The sequence below is a fragment of the Gopherus evgoodei genome, chromosome 4 (assembly GCF_007399415.2).
Source record: "Gopherus evgoodei ecotype Sinaloan lineage chromosome 4, rGopEvg1_v1.p, whole genome shotgun sequence".
Taxonomy (NCBI): Eukaryota; Metazoa; Chordata; order Testudines; family Testudinidae; genus Gopherus; species Gopherus evgoodei.
Genome location: NC_044325.1, coordinates 151292026 through 151313740, shown reverse-complemented (window position 1 = coordinate 151313740; position 21715 = coordinate 151292026). Strand labels below are relative to the sequence as shown.

The 21715-nt window shown below is 57.4% G+C and overlaps 1 protein-coding gene across 1 annotated transcript in view; it reads right to left on the bottom strand.

Moving 5' to 3' along the window:
- The window catches only part of SPTB (spectrin beta, erythrocytic), a 128334-nt gene that overhangs the window by 13443 nt on the left and 93176 nt on the right, over nt 1–21715 (bottom strand). The window contains 8 exon segments of the mRNA XM_030561938.1: nt 11097–11175; nt 13487–13596; nt 14060–14256; nt 14560–14644; nt 15523–15661; nt 16555–16799; nt 18268–18642; nt 19232–19436. Of these exon segments, the coding sequence (XP_030417798.1) occupies nt 11097–11175; nt 13487–13596; nt 14060–14256; nt 14560–14644; nt 15523–15661; nt 16555–16799; nt 18268–18642; nt 19232–19436 (1435 nt within the window).

The following is a 21715-nucleotide window of genomic DNA, read 5'->3' as shown; positions in this document are numbered from 1 at the left end:
GCACTTTCAGATTCAACCCTTCCCAAAGTACATTCACGTGCTCCTTGCCCTCGGCGGGTAACAACCACCCGGTCAACTCCAGTGTCAAAGCACAGTCCCAGGGACCCATATAACCACAGAGGGAATAACTGCTTTGGTTCCCGTTGCCTACCCCTGGAGCTAGACAAGGACTTCCTCTGCTGCTGGCAATGAACAGCCAATATTTGTTCACCCCCTCCCTGCCGCATGCAGCAATGGGTGCAAGGGAAATCGCAACAACGGGACTCAGGTGGTCACCAATGCAGAGCTGAACAAGAGCTCGTGGAGGTGTGAACTCTGCCATTCATCTCAAGAAGGGGTTAACTCACATGCTCAGGGATGGTCTTTTAAGGACTTGTCCACAGGGGGCGTTGTAGGGATTTCAGTTCACACTTTTGTCTTATCCTGGTGTGACTCCTGGAATGGACACGTATCCTGGTACAAGGGGGCTTATGGCCTCATAGTCTTCTGAGCCAGAAGGGACCATTAGGCCTTCCCATCTGACCTCCTGTGTAGCCCAGGCCATTGATTTCCACCCAGTGAGCCCTAGAACGTTGTTACATTTCAGAAATAGGCGGGACTGAGGTGCCACCAAAGCCCGAGGCCCCTGCAATGGCAAGGAATGGATTAGGTGATCCAGGCCCAACTGATCCCAGAGATGACCTGTGTCTCATCCTGCAGAGGAGAACTCCCCCACACCCCGCCCCAAGATCCCTGCTGGTCTGACCTGGGGAAAATTCCTTTCTGGCCCCCAAGCACACGAGCAAGAACCAGGCAGCTAAGAAAGGACTCTCTGACTCCCCCCCCTGCTTGGCTGGGGTCCCATCTCCAGCTGTGGCCAAGCCCGGGGGCTTCAGGCCAGTTGTGCATCACGGAAAAAACTCCCTCCTATCCTGATCCCTGGAGGCTTTGGAAGCAGATTAAACTAAACTGTAAAGAGGCACTTTGATTATAGCCTAGCCTGTCCCCCCCCGCCCCCGATTACAGCGGTGGGTGTGATTACACCGTTAAAACATTAACCCCTTCCTGCCTAGCTGCGTCACCGCTGTAACTTCCCCACGACTAGCGGAGGGAGGGAGGGGGAGGAAGGAGTTGGTGAGTGCGCATGTGGGTGTGGGGCTGTGTCACACACTGACACAATTTGCCATGGGGGGAAGGCTTATTTTGGGGCCATGCGTGAGTGGCAGTCAGGAGCTCCCCGCAGTTACTTCCCCCCCGCCGCAACCAAAAAAGAGCCCAGCTAAGCCTGTTCCCAGCTCCCAAGGGGGCGCCAGGCCCGAGGAGGCCAGAGGTGCTCGGCTCAGGATGATGGACTTCACTATAGGGTGAGCAGTGTCCCATTCTGGGTATGCATGGGCGGAGCTTGGAAGAGCATCTCCGCCCCTTTTCTGCGTCCCTTCTGGCCCCATGTGCTTGTTCGCTCTAAGCAGTGTTCTCTGACAGTCGGGGGTGTGTGTGTGTGTGTGTGTGTGTGTGTGTGTGTGTGTGTGTGTGTGTGGGTGTGAAAGAGAGAGAAGTTCTAGGGCTATTAGCCATGGAGGTTACTTAACACATTCAGGCCACGTTCACCACCGCGCCCAATGCCCCGTTAGCGACTTAAAGGAAGGGTCTGGATTACGCAAGCACCCGACACCTCCCACAGCATGGCTCCTTCAGCCGGGAAGAGGCCAGTGAGCCCTGTGCACTCTATTGCTGGTACAGCCCCAGGACATCACAGCTGTTTATTGCTGCCATTGCAAGGGGTCGCCAGTGCAATCGATCCAGGGCCTTGCTAAGGAGACGTGTGAGTTTAACTCACTCGCCCAGTCATGCAGGGAACCTTGAATGAGGTTCTTATGTGGTGCAAGAAGACTGAGCCTCACAGAGACATCTCTAGAGCACCTGCTCTCTGCCGCAGGGCCTGGGCGAAGGGGGTGGGTGTGGCAAAAAAGCGGGGTGTAAACACCCAGAAAACAGACCTCGGAGAGACTGGGTTAAGCTGCCAGACACAGTTTGGTTTGTGGGTCTGAAAGGAGGGGTTGTGTGTGACCCTTGCAGGAAGCAAATGCTGAGAGAGAGAGAGAGAGCAGCTTTTTGGGCACAAGGCTGGTGTGTCTGGCTGGGGATTTTGACACAGGCACATGCTGGATGTTCCCACTGCTGTCCAGGGAAGCAGGCCTCTCTGTATATTCTTGTAAATAAACAGCTGACCCCCTGACTCTGGGCTGCCCAGTCCTTAGCCAAATCCTCCCCCCCCCAAACACACCAGGCCCCCAGTTTCAGCTCTCTGTGCTGAAGGGCTGGCCTACGGAGCAACGCGATCACCCCATGGCTGTGCACGGCACTTTGCAATTAGCCGTGACTGGCAATGCGCGCTCAGCTGGAGGGCCCATTTGCAAACAGGCCCAAGTGGCTTAGGAGCCCAAGTCCCATTGTCAAAAGTGCCGCCGGCAGGTTAGGTCAGTTTGTCAAGGGGGGTTAGGTGCCTGACATCGCAGCTGGGATGTTTTGGAGTGCCTATGTGGGTTTGGTGCCTAATTCCCATTGAAAGTCCATGGAGTCTGGTGCCTGACTCACTTAGACACTGTTCTGAACCCACTAGGTGCCCATCTGCAGCTGTAGGCACCTAAATCCCTTTGTAAATATGCCCTTGGTGCCAGGGGCCTGAGTTTGGAAATGGGAATAACGCCCCCTGCTGCTGAACAGCGGCCCCAAAGGTGCTGCATGTGTGGGATTGCTCTGGGTGGGGCCCTGGCCCCAGACAGACAGCCCTGCCCCTCACAGGAACAGGGTTTGCTACATGGGATCAAGTCCCCCCTCCTGGCCCTGACAACAGCCCATACTCGACCCTTTAAAGAAAGGAGACCCCCTTCCCAGAATGCACCTTGCCCTTGGCAAACCCCTCTCACAATACACCTTGGCCAATGCACCCTAGGGCGTGGTGGTGACGCCTTCCTTCCTGATCCTGGCTTGTGACATGCACACCCCCTGCGAAGCATGCGTCCATTGGGGCAGGTCCTTGGCTGGCATCACTGCTAGTGTGGCTTGTGGCCCCTAGAAATAGCCGGCTCTGTTGCAGCTAAAGTCCTGGGCGCCCCTGAGGTGCTCGGGCTGGGCGTGTATTGGGGTTAAAGGAGCCCGCCTTTCATTTCATGGCACAGCCCTCACTTAGGGGCAGGGGAATGGGCCAGGGGCCGGCCCGCCCTCTCTGGTGTGTCATGTGGATGAGGAGGGCCGGGGGGCTGCCATCGCACTGGAAATGCTGCCCAGTGGGGCTCAGGCGGGGTCCCAGGGAGCAGCGGGGTTCTCCAGAGAGAAGGTATGGAGCGGCAAGGGAGGTGGGAGGACGCTCAACAGCCGCACCACACTTACTGGAAAGCACGCCTGGCACCCGGCGCTTTGCCACATTTGGATGCGCCTCCTGCTCAGAGGGGATACGTGGAAACCCACTGCCCGTCATACAGCTCGACGGCCACAGCTCGATGCCTGACCAGCAACGTGGCAGGAGGCGGCCTGGAGGTCGGGACCGGTTAAGGAACCCTCCACGTGGGGCTGAACCCAGCCAGGGTGATACCCACCAGATGTTGCTGCCAACTGATGGCTCCTTGGCAGTCAGTAAGAAAGGATGCATGGGGGGGGGTCTTGGTTCTGTGGCAGCTGGACAGAGTCTCAGGGGCTGCTGGCCCAGCAGGGTGAGGCAGGGGAACAAATCCCCCCTCACTGGGAGCTTTGCCCCCTTCTGCCGGGCCGGAGGTCACAGCAAAGCGCTTGGTCTGCCGGGGGGGGGGGCGATCTGGCACCTTTCCCCAGCACTGAACGAATTAAAAACCCAGCGGCCAGCAGGGAGGAGATGGCAGATCTCTGTTCTGACAAGCTGAGCCCGAGTGCCAAAGTCACTTTGGAAAACGCACTTTAGGGGCTTTGAAAAATCATCCTCCACAGCTCTCAGGAGGGTTAACGCTTCACAGAGGCGAGATAAACAGGGCCAGCCCGGTGCTAGCCAGCCGCTGCTAAGCCCAGCTGGGACCTCTGCCCCAGGAAGCAAGTCAGCTGTGATTGATTTTTATTTATGCAAATAGAGGACAAAGGGTTTCCCCTGGGCGCTAGGCACCATCTGCAAGCGACACTAGGAACAACCAAACAGCTAGGGGCAGGTAGCGTGGGGAGACTCGCCCCCTGGACTGCCTGCCAACAGGCCAGGCTCTCTAGCGCGTGCATCTTCCCGGGCCAACGTGCGCTTTCCCCAATGTGGCTGCTCTGTAAAATGATGCCATTGGAGTGTGTCCAATCGGGGAGGCGGCAGTCACCTACACTGGCCATGGCACTGGACTGGTGGGAAAAATATTTCCTTGGCATTTTTCCAAAGGGCCCAGGCTGGAATTTAGGGCTCCGAGCTGCTGGCTGATTAGATTGTGCCTTGTATGAGAAGAAACTGACTCCACCATGGGGATAAGGGGGAGAACCGTAGAACGGAGCAAACTTTCCAGCAGGACGGGACCCACCCAGCGGGCTCTACTGCACGGGGCGTAGCAAGGCAGGCCCTGTGTGGTCCCCATCCCTTGGAACGGTCGGCGAGGTGTCCAGGGCCAAAGTCCACCCTAGTGTAGCAAGGGGAACTCCGCCTCCTCCTGGCATTGCTGCTGCCCATCGCGCTGGGTGGGGCAGGACAGCAATGGGGCAACCCACCATCGCAGAATACCGCTGGCTGGTGTTGGGGGCACTCAGGGCTGCCCAGGCCTGGTGGGGAAAGGGCCGGCTACCTGTGGAACAGGCCCATGAGGTGCTCAGGAGGACCCCCACTTTCCTAGCCAGGGCACTTGGGGGGAGCACACTCCAGGGCTTACCACAGCTGGGGGTGGAGGGTGGCCACCTACCTAGGCCCTGGCCCAGCTGCAGCTCAGCAAATGCGCCCAGGCCGGAGTTGGGGTAAAGGGGGAAGTTATACCGACAGGCCCAAGGAATAGAGTGGGAGGGAGTTTACACCCACAGGGTGTTGTGGGGGTGTGTGTGTTGCAGGCTGAAGATCCCACTGCATAGACCAGGCTGCAGGGGTTCCCAGACTGGGCATGTGAAAGGGTGTCGAGAGGGTGCTGTCACCCTGACATAAGGCTAAATGCGGGGGGGAGGAGGAGTCTGTCTGTACAGCTGCTGAACACTGGCCGACATGGTGAAGTGGTTTCTGTGAAACAACTGCTGTGTCGTGGGCTCCACCACCCGAATGGGGAAACTGAGGCAGGGAACCGCAGTTCTGGGTCTGGGTTATTGTTTTAGGCTAGAGCTGGGCATTTCTTGCATTGCTAAGTGCTGGGCGACGGCAGTTTAGAAACCTGTGTGCAGCGTGTGGGTGTATGTGTGTTAGTCACACCTAGCGCGTGCCCTTGGAGCGGTCACCTGGGATCCCAGAAGGCCCACAGGGCTGCAGTGCTGGGCGAGGGTGTGGTCAAGCGATGAGAAAGCTGAGGGTCAGCACTGGGCCCGGGGGGAGAGGGGGCTGGGTAGCTGGACGGTGAAGTTGCCCCTTTCAGGAGCAGGTACCAGGCAGCGTATCTGTGCCCCGAGCATGGGGCTAGGATCACAACTCAGCCACTGGAGGCTTCTGTACATGGGAGCCAGCAGCTGGAGCCCTCCCAATCCCAAGAGGGGGTGCTCAGCTAGTTCTGTGATGAGGGCCTGGGGTTCCCAGTATGGGGTGGCTGGGAGCGCCTGGCCTGGGAGGCGTTGGGTCATATGGGCTTGCCAAGGAGGTTGTGTCATTTCTGCTTAGACCAACCCCCGCAGCGTGTCTGGGACCCTGGCTGTGCGCGCCGCATGGGGCTCTGGCCTACGGCTACTGTCAACGTGGGCTCTTTGGGGGTGCGGGAGCCAGGCTGAGCCACCGGGCTCCTGCTGGAATCAGTGGGAGGAGGCTGGTGGCAGAACATTTGCAGTCCGTTTGAGGGGGGGCGGGTCATCTTTGGTTCTGAACTCACGAGCCCTAGAGGGGACCCTGGCAAGCCCCCCTGCTTTGGAAAGCACCTCCTGGGGCCAGGCAACGCAATGGGGCTCCGATGTGGGCGACTGTGGGCTGAGCAGGTCTCTGCAGGGACACCTTCCTGGCCTGTAGCTATGACTGGGCCTGCAGTGCAATGGGGCAGCACCAAGTGGGGACCAGGGCTCCATCATCCCACGGCTGCTGTGTGACCTGACGGCTTGTTCTACAGACTCTCAGCTCTCACAGGAGAAAGAAAAGGCCCCTAGTGCTCAGTGCAGTGAAGAACATTTCCAAAACAGAACCCAATGTGACCAATAGCAGGGGGAGGGATAGCTCAGTGGTCTGAGCATTGGCATGCTAAACCCAGAGTTATGAGTTCAATCCTTGAGGAGGCCATTTAAGGAACTGGGGTAAAAGTCTGTCTGGGGATTGGTCCTGCTTTGAGCAGGGGGTTGGACTAAATGATCTCCTGAGGTCCCTGATCTTCTATGATGCAGTGATGCTGCCTGAGTCTGCAGAGAGCCTGAACCCATCATTCCCAGGGGGGAGCTGCCCTGGGTGTGACTAACACAGTATTAGCTCAAAGGACCCATGATGCTCATGGGATGCCTTGCTCCAGGGCTGGGGGGGGTAGGAGCAACTTTCTCAGGGGGGGCCCTGCTCCAAGGTGGGGGGGGGCAGCATAGGGAGAGGGGAAGGAGGAGGCCCCATGCAGGACACCGAGCTATGGGAGAAGCTATGGCAGATGGAGAGGCTCTAACCTCCCCTGCAGCCAGCACTAGCTCAGCAGGGCCCGGAGCATGACACAAGGCCTGCATGACAGCAGAAAGCACATGGGAGGCCTTAATTCCCAGGAGAGCAAGTGTGCCCGGGACCTGAAGCAGGGCAGGACAGGGCAGCAGTCGGGAGCTGGCAGAGCCGGGCAAGGGGTGTGTGTTGGGGGGTAGATTTCAGCAGAGGCACGCAGGGAACTGGGGGTGAAGTGGTGCAGAGGAAGAGACCAGCAGACTGCAGAAGAGGGAGCTGGAGCTGGGTTGGAGTCTACTCCAATCACTCAAAGAAACGCCCTCTGCAAGCAGAGTAGCTGGAGGAAAGAAAGGGGACTGGGGAGTCCCCGAGGTGCAGCAAGGTGCCCCTGGGAAAGGGGTTAGCTGAGGGCAGCGCTGGAGAGAAGATGACCAAGGAGGAGAAGGCAGGTAGACAAGGAGAGCTAAGACTTGGCCTTGGTGCAAGAGGAGGAAGAGCAGGCTGACAGGCAGGAGCAGTGTGAGCTGGGGCTGGAGGTGGCGCCAAGGCCAAGCAGCACAAAGAGCTTTGGGAAGCTGATCCAAAGGCTGCCGAGCATCTGATGAGCCGTCCGTGTCTTCCACCGACACCGGGGCATGCAGTGGGGAGCGCCCCTTCAGGGATCTCTGCGGGGCCTGCCTCAGATGGGGTGTCCATCTTCCAAAGAAAATAAGGCAAGAGGTTAGAATTCCTGCAGGGGAACAAGCCGGAGTCCAAGTCCACTGCGTGGGGTATCGGGAGACAAATTACCCCGTGTTCCTCTCCTTTGCTTTGCTGGTGCTGCTGTGGAGTTGAGAGGTTTGCTGTGTCTCTGGAACCCGCCGGTCCAATGGCTTGTTGTGCTAGGAGAGCTGGTAGGAACATCCAGCCGAACGCTGCCGGGCCGGGGAGGTTGCAAACAGGTATCAGGGAAGTGACCCAATATGCAGTGAGGTCCTGTCGCCCCTGTGAGCCTCAGCTCCAGCGTCATAGCTCCAGGCACCAGGAGTCACAGCTCCAGCAGCCTGGAAACCTATGCAGCCCGGAAACCTGAGCCCTGCAGGTGCTGAGAATGGTGGGCTGGTGTGTCACGGATTCTCCTAGAGCTCTGCCTGGAGAGAGGAGAGCAGCAGAGTACCTCCCCTCCGCCTGTGTGTGACCCTGTGGTGCTGGGGGTGTCCTAGGCACAGGGGTCAGATCCTCCGCTGGTGTAGCTGGGCAGAGCATCCCACAACGCCCAGGGGTGCTACGGACAATTGGCACCACGGGCTGCCCCATGGAGACGCGGCCTGAGCAGCTAAGGCACAGCCAATGGCCAGCGCACAAGGAGGGGGCAGGACCTGACCAGGATGTTGGGAGGCAGCTCCAGGAGACCTGCAAGCCCCAACTACCCAGTCCAGGATCCATCGAGGTAGCTCTCAGGCCTCCCAGAGGTGCATGGGTTTAGCTGCTCACTCTCTGTGTGAGGCAGGGAACACTACCCCCAATGACAGCTGGGTGCTGAGGCCCAGGGGTGGATGATTTGCCAAAGGTCACTCCCTCAGGCCAGTAGCAGAGTCAGGACTAGGAGCCAGTTCTCCTGAGCCTCTGGCCAGTTCCCTATTCCCTAGGCCATCCTTCCGGGCCTGCCTCCAAGCCTGGATGCACCTGAGGCTCTGCGGTGGGGCTGCCAGGTAAGTCAACCCCCTGTCCACACTGGGAGGAGGTCTGGCCTGAACCAGTGCTGAAGCCTCCTGTGAAGGTGGGAGTGCAGACCGATACACTGAGGAGGCCACAGCCCAGCCGCCTGGAGCAGGATTGCCGGGACGTGAGGAGGAGCAGGGGGCCCTTCCCTTGTGTGTTGGTGGGGAACCTAAAACGCCTCTGCTGAGAGCAATCTTCCACGTGGGGCTAAAGAGTGTCTCTGCTATTTGGAGGGAGGCCCAGCTTCTGGCACAGGCCTTCTCCAGAGCGCCCCAGATCCCCAGCACAGGGGGAAGAACCGGGGCTTCTCACAGCTACAGAGCCCCGGCTTCCCACAAAGGCTCTCGTGGGAGGGCTCAGCTAGCGTGTGCACGGGTGAACGGCTCCCCCGGGGGGGGGGGCACGATGAGGGAGGCCAGGGGCACTTGCTATGGGGTGGGTCCTGGTGCGACCAAGCTGCAAACGGGCGTAGAGCAGATAGGAGGTCAGACTAGATGAGCACAGTTAGTCTCTGCACACCCATAGGGAACCGAGGGCCACGTAAGGCTCCTGCCTTCCTCACCATCCCAGCCCCGGTTGTATCCACGTCCTTACGTTTCATGCACCTGCCCAGCTCCTCCTGCTGCCTTGTGGGCACTGGGGTGTGAGCCATGCAGCTTGAAAAGGGGGGTGGCTGGTGTCCAGACTGCCCAAGCGCTGACACACAGGCCAGATCCAGATGGGAAGAGCTGGCAGAGACCCAGTTCAAAAGGGTTTGTGCTGGTTCCCTGAGCAAAGGGCGTGCAGCGGCAGCAGACTCTTCTGCCCATATAACTGCCCATGCTCTGAGGCTTTAGCCAGGAGAGACACATCACCAAGAAATCATCCCTTGTAACTGACATTCCTACGGCCAGGTCTATGCCAAAACGGCAGGTGGAGCCAGCGATGTCGCTCGGGGGGGTGTGTGAAAAATCCACCCCCATGCAACGTCATTACACCATCAACCTCACGCCTGCCTCTGAATTAGCTCCAGCAACCAGAGAGCCCCTCCTGTCACTGTAGCGAGTGTCCACACTGATGTGCGTTTCTAATGGAGACAGGGCCTAAGACAGCAAATCAGCTTCTAGGAAACAGCCGGCGGCTTTGTAATGAGCTGCCCGCGACCCCGCAGGGAGCCGGGAGTGGAATCCAGGAGACCTGAGTCATAGGCCCCTCCGCTAGCCCTTGGATGTTAGTCTCTGTGTTCCTGTAGCTTTAACCTCTTCGCTTGTCTTGGCCAGTTTCAATGTGACTAGACATTAAGCTGAGCATGGGGGCCAGCCTCCTCCCTCCCTGGGATTCCCCCGGCATATGTCCCGAGAGCAAGCAGCGCCCACGCAGCCTGCATTCGCCAGGTGACACAAAGCCGGCAATCCCAGTCTTGTGGGCCTGGATGGGTGGAACAGTGCAGGCTGTACACGACCCTTCTCTGCGAGCAGCTGTCATTGTGCCCCCTTTCCCCGCTCTACAGACCTGCCCTTCCGCCCCCTGGAACGGATGGAGTTTGGCAGACAAGGTGTTTTCCAAGGGGACGCTGCTTCTCCGCACATGCTTCTCCCAGTGCACCCTTCCAGACCAGCTTATGCATATGGCCCTCCTCTGGGGGCTTACAGGGTGGAGGAAGGCAGGACAGGAGCCCATGGCTGCATTCCACTGATGTTTAACCTGCAGGGGATTAGCCCTTAGGACAAGCTACCCAGGGAAGGGGGGATTGAAGACATCAAGAGATGACGAATCCAAACCGAGGCCTTTCTGGAAGATCTGCTTTGGCCAAACACAAGCGATTGGGCTCAATACAGGAGTAATGGAGCGGAATTCTCTGGCCTGGGCTACACAGGAGGTCAGGTGAGACGATCCAATGGTCCTGCCTGCCCTTAACGTCTCTGGAGCTAAGACTGTCTACATTGCAGAAAAAGACCCAGGGCAAAGAGTCTCAGAGCCTGTGTCTGCGGACTCGGGCTCATGCCACTGGGCTAAAAATTGCCCTTTGCTTGGCCTGGAGCCCTCTCCAGTGAGGGGTCGGGTCTCAGAGCCTGGGCTCTAGCCTGAGCCCAAATCTCTAGGCTGATATTTTCAGCCTCACAACATGAACCCAGCAAGCTTGTGTCAGCTGACCCGGGTTCCGAGACTTTCAGCCACACACACCCTCCGCTCGAGCAGGGCAACGGGTGGGCAAGCGAACCCTTCCCCCAACTAAGTGGGTGACAGATGTATCAGATGGGACAGATCCACCCCGCAACGAGTGAACCTGGCAAAAGACCCCCCTTGTTCATTGGGGAAATTCCTGCTGGGTAAAAGAAACAGAATTTTCTGGGGGTGGAAAATAAGAATGTGTGAACGTGTGGATATTTTTGCGGTGAACAGTAAATTATTTGTAACGTGAACATTTATTAAACTAATTCAAGAAACAATGGATGAATGCGTGGTACAAAAACCTTTCCACCTGCTTCATTGATAGCAGAGGAGGGAAGAACTTGGGGGATGAACGAACACAAAGCAAATAAGAAAACAGGAGGCTTTTGTCAGGGGGAAACATTGGCACATTGTTAACAGGCTCTGGCAGAAGGGAAACAATTTTCAAAGAGCTTTATAAAAAATCCCAGGGAATTATGCAACTGGGGGGGTGGGTCCAGGAAGGAGAAAACTAAAATTTGTGACTGACCAGTGACGAGTCTCCTATAGCAGGTTCAGAGAGGTCCTGTGAAATTACGCCCTTTTTCTTCTCTTTTTCTTCCTGAGACCTACGGCAAACAACACTCCCTTTAAAAAGAGGGAATTTGGGCATTTTCTTTCGTGTAAGAGGCCCATAATTTGCTGTGGAAAGGGTTGGCCCAGAATCCCCAACATTATTCCGAATTCGATGCTTTTGAGACTGGGTGTTTGTCGAGTGAAGTGAGTCGCAAATGGCTGCTCTGGATCTGGCCTCTTCAGCTCTCTCGGGGCCTGTAGCTTTACAAACAACGGTACCAAGCAGCATAGCCAGAGGGGCCAAGGAATCTTTTCTGCCTTTGATGCTACCCAGAGACCTGAGCCAGCAGGCTACAATTACCCAGGCTGGGTTTTAGTGAGGACTTTGGGGCTGCAAATCCACGGTGCTGCGCCCCTTCCATGCCCCTGACCCCAGGCACCACTCCCTGCCCCCCAGCACCAACCCTCTTTTCTGTCCCCCCAGCGCCACTTCTCTTCCATGCCCTCCTGACCCCTGGCACTGCCTCCTTCCACACCCCTGACCCTCGGAACCATCCCTCCCCGCCTCCAGCCGCCCCCCTTCCACACCCCTGACCCACAGCACTGTCCCCCTTCCACGCCCCGACCCCCGGCACCGTTCCCCTTCCATGCCCCTGACCCCTGGAATTGTCCCTCCCCACCTTCAGCACCACTCTCTTTCCACAACCCTGACCCCCAGCATCGTCCCCCTTCCACACCCCTGACCCCTGGCACTGCCTCCTTCCATGCTCCTGACCCCCGGCACCATGCCTCCCTGCCTCCAGCACCGCCCCCCTTCGAGACCCCTGCCCCTGCCCCTCATCCACGCCCCTGACCCTGACCCTGCCCCCTTCCAAGCCCCTGACCCCTGGCACTGTCCCTCCCCACCTCCAGCACCACCCCCCTTCCACACCCCTGAACCCCAGCACCATCCCCTTTCCACACCCATGACCCCTGGCACTGCCCCCTTCCACTCCCCTGAACCCTGCCTCACTTCCATGCTCCTGACCCCAGGCACCACTCGCTGCCCCCCAGCACCAACCTCTCTTCTGTCCCCCCGGCGCCACCTCTCTTCCACGCCCTGATCCCTACCACTGCCCTCTTCCATGCCCCTGCCCCCCATAACCGTCCCTCCTCGCCTCCAGCACTGCCCCCCTTCCACACCCCTGCCCCTCGGAATTGCCCCCCCTTCCACATCTCTGGCCCCCAGCACCGCTCCCCCTTCCACGCCCCTGACTACTCCCCCTGGCTCCCAGTGCCACCACCTGAAGCTGACCCCCACTTCCTCCCCTACCACCTGGAGCCACCTCCTCTTCCATCCCCCTGACACTGCCCTCGTCCCCTTTTCCTCCCTCAGACCCTGGTGCCGACTCTCAGGTGACCTGATAGCAAGTGTGAAGCCAAAGTCCCCCTCTCACCACCCACCCCCCCCGTGCCGATCCTTCTATCCCAAGTTCCAACACTAGCTCCCCTTCAATCCTCCGAACACCAACCCCTGCGCCCCCTTCTCTGCCCTAACCCCACACTGACCCTCTTTCTCCCCCCTGTCCCCAAGGAGCTGACCAACAAACCTCGTTGGTGCAGATCAAGCTAACCCCGGCAACGGAGAATATCCCCCCAGCCGAGACCCACATGCCCCCGCAAGCTGAGTTCTGACCCCAAGAAGGGAGAAGGGCCAGCAACCCCACGGAGTCTGCTGGGGAATTCGCTATTGCCATCGATTTGACATGGGAGATGCCCAGATACCAGGGTGAGGGGAGGCGAGGCAGACGCCTGAGACAGACAGGGCTGGCATCCAGAGAGGGGCCTGAGGGAGGCCAGCGCCCGACTCCAGCCTGGCTTCTGACATGGGCACAGAAGAAGGTGCTGCCGCGTGGCCGGACCCTGCGGGATGCCGCCCACTCCGGCCCCGATCCAGCTAAAGCTCCAAAGCACGCGCTGAGCGTTATCGGACGGACGGACCCACTGAAGTCAAGGGCAAAATTCCCATTGACCTGAGCCACTCGGAACAACTCTGCATGGCAGCTGGACATTGGCAGCTTGGGGAAAACCCAAGATGTGCCCTGAAGGAACAGAGCAGGCCCCACAGCTTGGTAGGGGCCAGCGCCGAATGCTCCAGTGGCACCAGGCCCAGCTGCAGGTTTGCAATCAGTGATTACAAGGCACGGGCACTAGCACTGGGATCCCCTGCTGGCAGCTGGCTACTAACTCATTAGCTCATCCTCCTTAGTCTGTGATACCCCCAGGACCTGGTGAGACTCCCGCTGCCTCCTCGGTGCAGAATCTCCCCAGAAGGCCCGAAGGGAAGAACGCAGGTGCAGTGATATGGGCAAGCTTGACACTTACTTCAGTGCTTCCAAAGCCCCGGGGTCAAAGTCGTACTGGGGGTCGATGGTCCAGGAGGCTTTGCACTGCGTGGACTCCTCCTGGAGCTTCCGCTTCCCTCGCAACTCCAGCTGGAAACGGATTTGGGGGAAGGGGAGAGGGGTTATTTAAAGGCTGCAGATTTGCAAAGGCAGAAGGTCCAAGTGCTTGGCAGGGAGCTGTGGGTGAAGGGTGGGAATGCCGGGAAGAGAGAGCAGAGGGTTAGGGGGAGGCTGGATGCAGCGCTACCACCAGTGTCATGATTGTGTCCGGGGGAGATTCCCCCTGTGAGACCCACCAGGCAGGGGGGTGGTCTCTGGAGGGAAGTGGGGGAAGCCCTGTTCTTGGGATCACTGATAACCGGCATGGGTAAAGCACCCAGGAATGTGCCCAGCTTTGCACCAGCTGGGCAAGGGATCCGCCCTGCTGTCCTTGTGCAGCTTCTGCTTGAGGTGGGGCTGACGGGAGCCTGCTCCTGGAATCCAAGCTGCTGAGGTTGGCCGGTTCGATCCCCATTGCGGACACCCCACTCCCCCAGCCCCGGGGTGCGCTCACCGTGGTCAGCCTCTGCAGTGCGGCGAATCGCTCCTCCCATGTGGTGGCGGATTTCTCAAAGGCGCTGTGCCTTTTCAGCAGCTTCTCGACGCTGTCCACTGTCTGTCCATAGTCACTGCTGGCCAGGTACGGCTCCTTGGCAATCAGCCAGGCCTCGGCCACTGAGGCGTCCCTGAAGAACTGGCATACTTCAAGCACTACCACAGAGAGAGGAGAGAGGCGCATTACACACCTGCAGGGGGCAACAGGGCCAGACTCTGCGCTGGGGCTGGCTGCCTCCCCCAGCCAATGCTTCCCCCCACCCCCTTCTCCCAGGATCCGCCTATAAATGATTTGTTGCTGCAGCTGACAGGCCAGATTTTCCAGAGCTCCCATTTCACAGAGCTCAGTGTGCTGGGGCCAGGCGGGTGCTAAGCACCTGGAGGTCTGGGTGAAGTTCTAGCAGCTTCCTGGTGCCCACTGACCCTTCCCCACCACCGACATGCCCACGTGGCACTCACACAGGCGGAGACAGTTCCAGCGTCTGTCCCACTTCTCCATAATCTCACACCTCTTCTTCGTCAGCTGCAGCAGCTTCTCCTTGATCTGGAAGGGGAGAGAGGAAAGAAATAACCACAGCGTTTTCCACTCCCAGCTCCGGCGGGTGTCTCTGTAACTGGCTGCACAGATCTGCCTTGTGCTGCTCCGGAGGGCCCTCAGGCGGGAAAACTCCATCGGATGTTGCTTTACGCAGAGCACCCAGGACACGCTGGGCACTTCACAGGCTCTGAATGAGGGATGACACCTTCGCTGTGGGGTCGGGAAATGGGGGGAGGGGCTCACCATGGAAAGTTGTGATGGAAAGAAAAAAAATTCATTTTTAATGTACATTTTCCATGGAAAATGTTGCGGTTTTGATGAAAAAAATGCACCTGGAAAACCAAAATATTTCCATCCAGCAATGCTGCCACGGTGCCTCATGGGAGTTGTAGTTTGGGTGCGCCATGCTCCCATTGACTGTGGTGTGCTGGGCTCACCAGCCAGACTACCTCTCCCATGAGGGATCACAGTGGGAAATGCGGGCGCAGTGCACCCTGGGAAAGGATTCTCAGTGTGAATCCTAGGGGAAAGATATGGAAACAATCAGTAATGAGCTGCCAAAATCTTAATAACTGGTTCCCTATCTGGTCTTTGGCAGCACTTCGGTGGCGGGTCCTTCGGTGCCACCGAAGACCCGGAGCGAGTGAAGGACCTGCCGCCGAAGACTCGGAGCACAGCCCAGTGAGTACAAGTCCCATGTGGTTTTTTTTTAACGTGGTTTTTTTTTTTGTCTTTTTTTTTTAAGTCATCCCTGCCGGGGCCCTGTCGAAACTGTTGAAATCGGGCCCCGCACTTCCTAAAGCCGGCCCTGCCGGGAGATGTAGTCGGGCTAGGCTGCCCTGCCCATAAAGGCAAATGAGAGCATGAGGCACCATGCTCCTCACCTCGGCGCTTGCTTGGTGTTTGTGCTGCAGCAGTTTCTCCCCCAGGTCGACGCAGCTGGTGAAGCTCTTCTGCCTGGTTTCAATCTCAGACCTGATCTCCTGGTGGTATTTCATCAGCAACTCCACGGACGAGACATCTCTGCAGAGGGTTTTGATTGGGACAGTGCCTTTTTTAAGCCCTGTCCCGGCCATCCTGACTTTTTTTTTGGCAAGAGTGGGCAGTTGGCAACAGCAAACGGGACAAATGACCACTTTTGCCAAAAAACAAAACAAAACGTGGGGTGCGGTGGAACATGTGGGGGAGCGAGGGCTGACACCAGCCTCACATAGGGAGGAGGCAGGGCTCGGTCAGGGGGCAGGCAGGGCTTGGGTGAGCAGTGACTCCAGCCCTGCGTGGGGGGAGTGGTGGGAGGGGCCAGGCTCAGGAAAGCGGCATGGGCCAGCCCTGTGTGGGGAGGTGGGTTTGAGTGAGCGGCTCGGGCTAGCCCCACGCACGGGAAGGAAGGGCTCAGGCTAGCCCCATATGGTGTCCCATTTTCCCTTTGGGAAATACAGTCACCCAGTCTCTACAGAACAGGAGACTTGCAAAGTTCAGGGCTGCTTCTCAGCCTCTGATGAGTGTCCGGTGAGGATTTAAAAGCTGGGAATAGAGATGTCCCCGGGGCATGTCGGACCCTGTGTGCAGGGCTGGCGCTACCATTTAGGCAGCCTAGGCAATCGCCTAGGGTGCCAGAATAATTGGTGGGCGCCGTTTTGCCGAAGGGGGCGACAGGCGGCTCCAGTGGAGCTACCGCAGTGGTGCCTGCGGAGGGTCCGCTGGTCCGCAGCTCCCGTGGAGCTGCCGCAGTCGTGCCTGCAGACGGTTGGCTGCTCGCGCGGCTTCGGTGGACCTCCCGCAGGCACGACTGCGGCAGCTCCACCGGAGCCGCGGGACCAGCGCGTGGGGCGCCGAAATTGCCGGCCGCCTAGGGCGCTCAAACCCCTAGCGCCGGTCCTGCCTGTGTGGGCCATTCCCCCTCAATGGCGATTTACCTGGGCTTCTCTTGGGCTTCAATCTGCCGAGTGATGCTCTCCATCCAAGACAGGAGGTCCCGGACCATGCTGAAGAAGCGGAATTTCTCAGTCGTGTCCCGCAGCTGTGCCCGCCGGCTTCTGCTGGCATCCTTCAGGGCCTTCCAGGCCCTCACCACCTCCTGCTCTCGCCTCTGGATCATGTTGGCTTTTTCCCCCGCATAGGCTGTCTGCAGCCCCGCTGCTACTTCCTGGAACTGCTGGACCTGCCGGAGAGAGCACAGGGAAACGTGGCCAAAGGGGCGAAAACCACGACTCTTGAGCCTCATTCCACCATCTGCCTGTAGTTCTGTACTGGGGAGTCCCATCACAATTCCCGTCTGTCAGACAGGGCGGATCCCACAGAGACAGGGAAGTGGTAAACAACAAGGACGGGTCACTTGGTAAGCTGGGCACATGCAAACAACATGTATTTTAATATGGCCACATGCAAGGTTCTATATCTAGGAACAAGGAATGCAGCCCCCACCTACAGAACCGGGAAAGCGGGGCCTCTGAAAGGGACTTGGGCATCACACTGGACAAGCAAGTCACCGTGAGCTGCCAGGATGATGCTGTAGCTAGGAGGATGAACGTGAGAATACTGAGTAGGACTAGGCAGGTGGTGGTGGGTCTGTGTATGGCATTAGTGGCACCTTTCCTGGAGACAGTGCCCACCCTGTTCCATGGATGTTGAAAACCAAGGAAGGGCTCAGAAAAGAGCTCCAGGGTGATGGGAGGTCTAGGAACCAGCCGGGCGGCAGGAGACCGAAGGGGCTCAGGCTGGTTAGTTTATCCAGGAGAACGCTGAGAGCTGCCTTGATCCTGCTCTATCGGGCTGGGCAGGAGATTTCTGCTAGCAGAGGGCTCTCTAATCTAGTCCAGCGATTCTCAAACTCCACTGCACCGCAACCCCCCTTCTGACAACAAAAATTACTACATGACCCCAGGGGAGAGGACCGAAGCCTGAGCCCACCCGAGCCCTGTCGGCGGGGCTGGAGCACAAGGGCTTCAACCTTATGTGGGCGGGACCTGTAACCTGAGCCCCCCACCCAGGGCTGCAAGTCTAACAGCAGACCTGGTGACCTCATTAAAACAGGGTCAGGACACATTTGAAGTTTGAGAACTGCTGATCTGACGCCATCCAAGCGAGAGCCAGTGGCTGGGAGATGAAGTCAGCAACATTCCAGTTTGAAATGAGATGCAGATGTTTAGCAGGGACCAGATCTCCCAGGGCAGGGCAGGTTCTCCAACCCTGGTCTGGCATCTATAAATCCAGGCTGGATTGTCCCTCTCAAAGCTCTGCTCCAGCTCAGGCCAGTGCTCTGGGCTGGTCGCAGGGATCCCTGAGGGAGGCTCTCTGGCTGGTTTACAGGAGCTCAGAGTGGGCTCGTCTGGCCCTGTAATCCATGCATCACCTACGAGCCACGTTCCACGCTTGGTGGCCTACACATGGAAACGGAGCATGGCCTAGCGAACCCAAGCAGGGCAGACACGGCCCCTCATTTTCCCCAGCTAATCAGAGCACAGGAAAAACGCTCCCCAGCAAGCCGAGGTGCTGCTGTGACAGGAGCGGCTGGCAATAAGGCAGCCCAAGGGCATTGCCGGCAGGGGCTCTATCGTGGCAGAGAGGAATCTGATCCCAGACCCCCGGAGCTCTAGGAGCCCTGAACTCCTGCAGCAGGGAAGCTGTACCTGCCCCTCCAGCGGGCGGATGTCATGCTCAAAGGCTGTGTGCATGCGGTGGAAGGACTCGGCGGTGTGGGCGTCCTGGCCCAGCTCCATGGGCAGCTCCCGCTGCTTCTCCTGGATGAGCCCCAGGATCTTAGTGCCATCGTACAAGTACTTGTGCAGCTCGTAGGATGTGGCCAGCAGCTGCTTGCGCGTGTCAATGAGCTCCCGCAGGTCATCCCAGCTCTCGTTCAGCTCGTCCTTCCACTCGGCCATGGTGGCGGCCTCCGAGTGGCCATCTTCGATCAGCTGCTCGATGACCTGGTTCACGCTCTTCATGCGCTCCTTCCCCACGCTGCCCGTGTCCCGCGCAAAGTCCCGGAACTTCTCCTGCAGCAGCTGGCAGAGGAACAGTCCTCACCAGGGGCGCTCTCCTCCCAGTGGCAGATTAGCCACTGGGCCAACAGGGCCGTGCTCAGGGGCCCCAGCCAACTGTGGGGCCTGGAAAAATGGCCGCCCCGCACCCTGATCTGCTCCACCCACCCGGCACTCCTGCAGGGAAGCTGAGCAACCCTCCCCCCTGCCCTGACCCCATTTCCCCGGTAGGAACACTGGGATGTGGGTGGTGGGGCCCCTCTTGCTCTGGCCCAGGGCCCCACAGAACAGTAATCCACCACTGTCTCCTCCATACCCCCTGTCACGCCCACCTCACCCAGGGCATGCTCCTCTGTACAGGCTCCCACCCCCATCCTCAGTGCATGCTCTGTACACCGCCCCCCTTGCCCTGGGAGCGTTTCTTCTCCCTCTGCCCCCATGGCCAGGCTGCCCTACCGCCCTCTTTGCAGAAAGATCCCCCCACTCTGCCGGGCTACAGAAAGCTCCCACCTCACGATGCAGACACCAGGCAGGCATCCCAGGCCGGGACATCTGTGCATTTGGCGAGGCGCCGTGTCCCAAGCCACGCCCTCTGCCTGGCACGCTAACTCACAGTGACATGGTCGTAGTCCTGCCCCATCTCCTGGGAGGAGGCGGCTGTGTCGCGCTCCGCGATCCACTGCTCCAGGTCGTCCACCTTCCGCTTCAGCTGGAACAGGTGGTACATTTCCTCCAGCCTGTGCCGGCGCTCCTCCGCCAGGTCCTTCAGCCCTGCATACTGCTTATCCACCCGCCCCTGCAGCCGGATGATCTGCTCCCTGGGAGGAACAGACAACATGCAGGTTAGGGACCATGGCGGCCGGAAGCCCCGTGGTTCAGAAGATGTTGGCGTTCCCAATTGGGGACCAAAACAAGGATCCAAATTTCCCACAACAGAAAATGTTAAAATAAAAAGTGCTTGGGAGAAACTAAACTGTCCCAATTTCAACCTTTAGAAACGTCTTTTATACGATAACTTACAATATAATCCCAGATAAACCGAGTGCTCAGGATGGCCTAGGCTGATAGGATCAAACCGGGATGTTCCCATTCTTTTTCAAAAGGAAATGTCATCGAAATGCACACATTCACAGAGAAAGTTTCAGCACTGTCCACACCAGTGCCTCTCAACCTTTCCAGACGACTGTACCCCTTTCAGCAATCTGATTTCTCTTGCGTACCCCCAAGTTTCCCCTTACTTAGAAGCTACTTGCTTGCAAAACCAGACATAAAAATACAAAAGTGTCACAGCACATTATTACTGACAAATTGCTGACTCTCTCATTACTGCCATATGATAAAATAAATCAACTGGAATATAACTATTGTACTTACATGTCAGTGTGTAGTAGAGAGCAGTATAAACACATTATTGTCTGTATGAAATTTTAGTTTGCACTGACTTCACTAGTGCTTTTTATGTAGCCGGCTTATCTTCAAGTATGTTAGCAACAAGAAGAAAAAGTCAAGGAAAGTGTGGGCCCCCTACTGAATGAAGGAGGCAACCTAGTGATGGAGGATGTGAAAAAAGCTGATGGACTCAATGCTTTTTTTGCCTCTGTCTTCACGAACAAGGCCAGCTCCCAGACTGCTGCACTGGGCAGCACAGCATGGGGAGGAGGTGACCAGCCCTCTGTGGAGAAAGAAGTGATTCAGGAATATTTAGAAAAGCTGGATGAGCACAAGTCCATGGGGCCGGATGCACTGCATCCGAGGGTGCTAAAGGAGTTGGCGGATGTGATTGCAGAGCCATGGGACATTATCTTTGAAAACTCATGGTGACTGAGGGAGGTCCAGGGTGACTGGAAAAAGGCTAATGTTGTGCCTATCTTTAAAAAAGAGAAGGAGGAGGATCCAGGGAACTATAGGCCATCAGCCTCACCTCAGTCCCTGGAAAAATCATGGAGCAGGTCCTCAGGGAATCCATTCTGAAGCACTTAGAGGAGAGGAAAGAGATCAGGAACAGTCAGCATGGATTCACCAAGGGCAAGTCATGCCTGACTAACCTAACTGCCTTCTATGAGGAGATAACTGGCTTTGTGGGAAGCAGTGGACGTGTTATTCCTTGACTTTAGCAAAGCTTTTGATACGGTCTCCCACAGTATTCTTGCCAGCAAGTTAAAGAAGTATGGGCCGGATGAATGGACTATAAGGTACCCCTGGAAGACCTCTGCATACCCCAGGGGTATTATACACTTGACTGAGAACCGCTGGTCCACATGACAGAGACTTCCCTGCTGCCCCGGATGACACCAGCTAAACTGACCAAAGCATCTGTCTCCCAGCTTAGCTGCACCAACACTGGAGGTTTCGCTGGCTGGGTTTTCCTGACTATTCCCACTCTTAGCTGACACAGCTATGCTGGCAAATCTTCCTAGTGTAAACTAAGCCTCAGTTTCAACAAAATAGCAAAGCAGGGCCTGTCTTTTCCTTCCGTGTCTGCCCAGCGCCTGAGCCCTGGCAGGGGCTCCTCGATGCTGCGATAATACAAATTACTAATAATTTCCCAAGGGAAACCGTGTCTGTTGGAGAATTGGTTACCAGCTGTGTTCAGGACAGTCAAAGCCAGTGTGGCCCAGGGGGCACGGCACGGCACTGGGTTGGGAGTCAGGAGATCTCGGTTCATAGATTCCACCTCCTAAAGGACCATGTGATCATCTCATCTGACCTCCCGTATAACACAGGCCAGAGACCGACCCTGAATTAATTCCTGGCTGAACCAGAGTAGGGCTTATACAACAATATCTCACCTTGATTTAAACATTGGGGGTGATGGAGAATCCACCACCACCTTTGTTCCAATGGCTAATTACTCTCACTGTTAAACATTGACACCTTATTTCCAGTCTGAATTTGTCCAGCTTCAACTTCCAGCCACTGGATCCTGTTAGGCCTCTCTCTGCCAGACTGAGGAGCCCATTGTTAATATTTGTTCCCCACCTCGGTACGTATAGACTGGGATCAGGTCACCCCTTAACCAACCTTCCCTTTGTTAAGCTAAACAGACTGAGCCTCTTGAGGGTTGAATTCCTAGATCAACCACTGAGCTGCTGGGTGA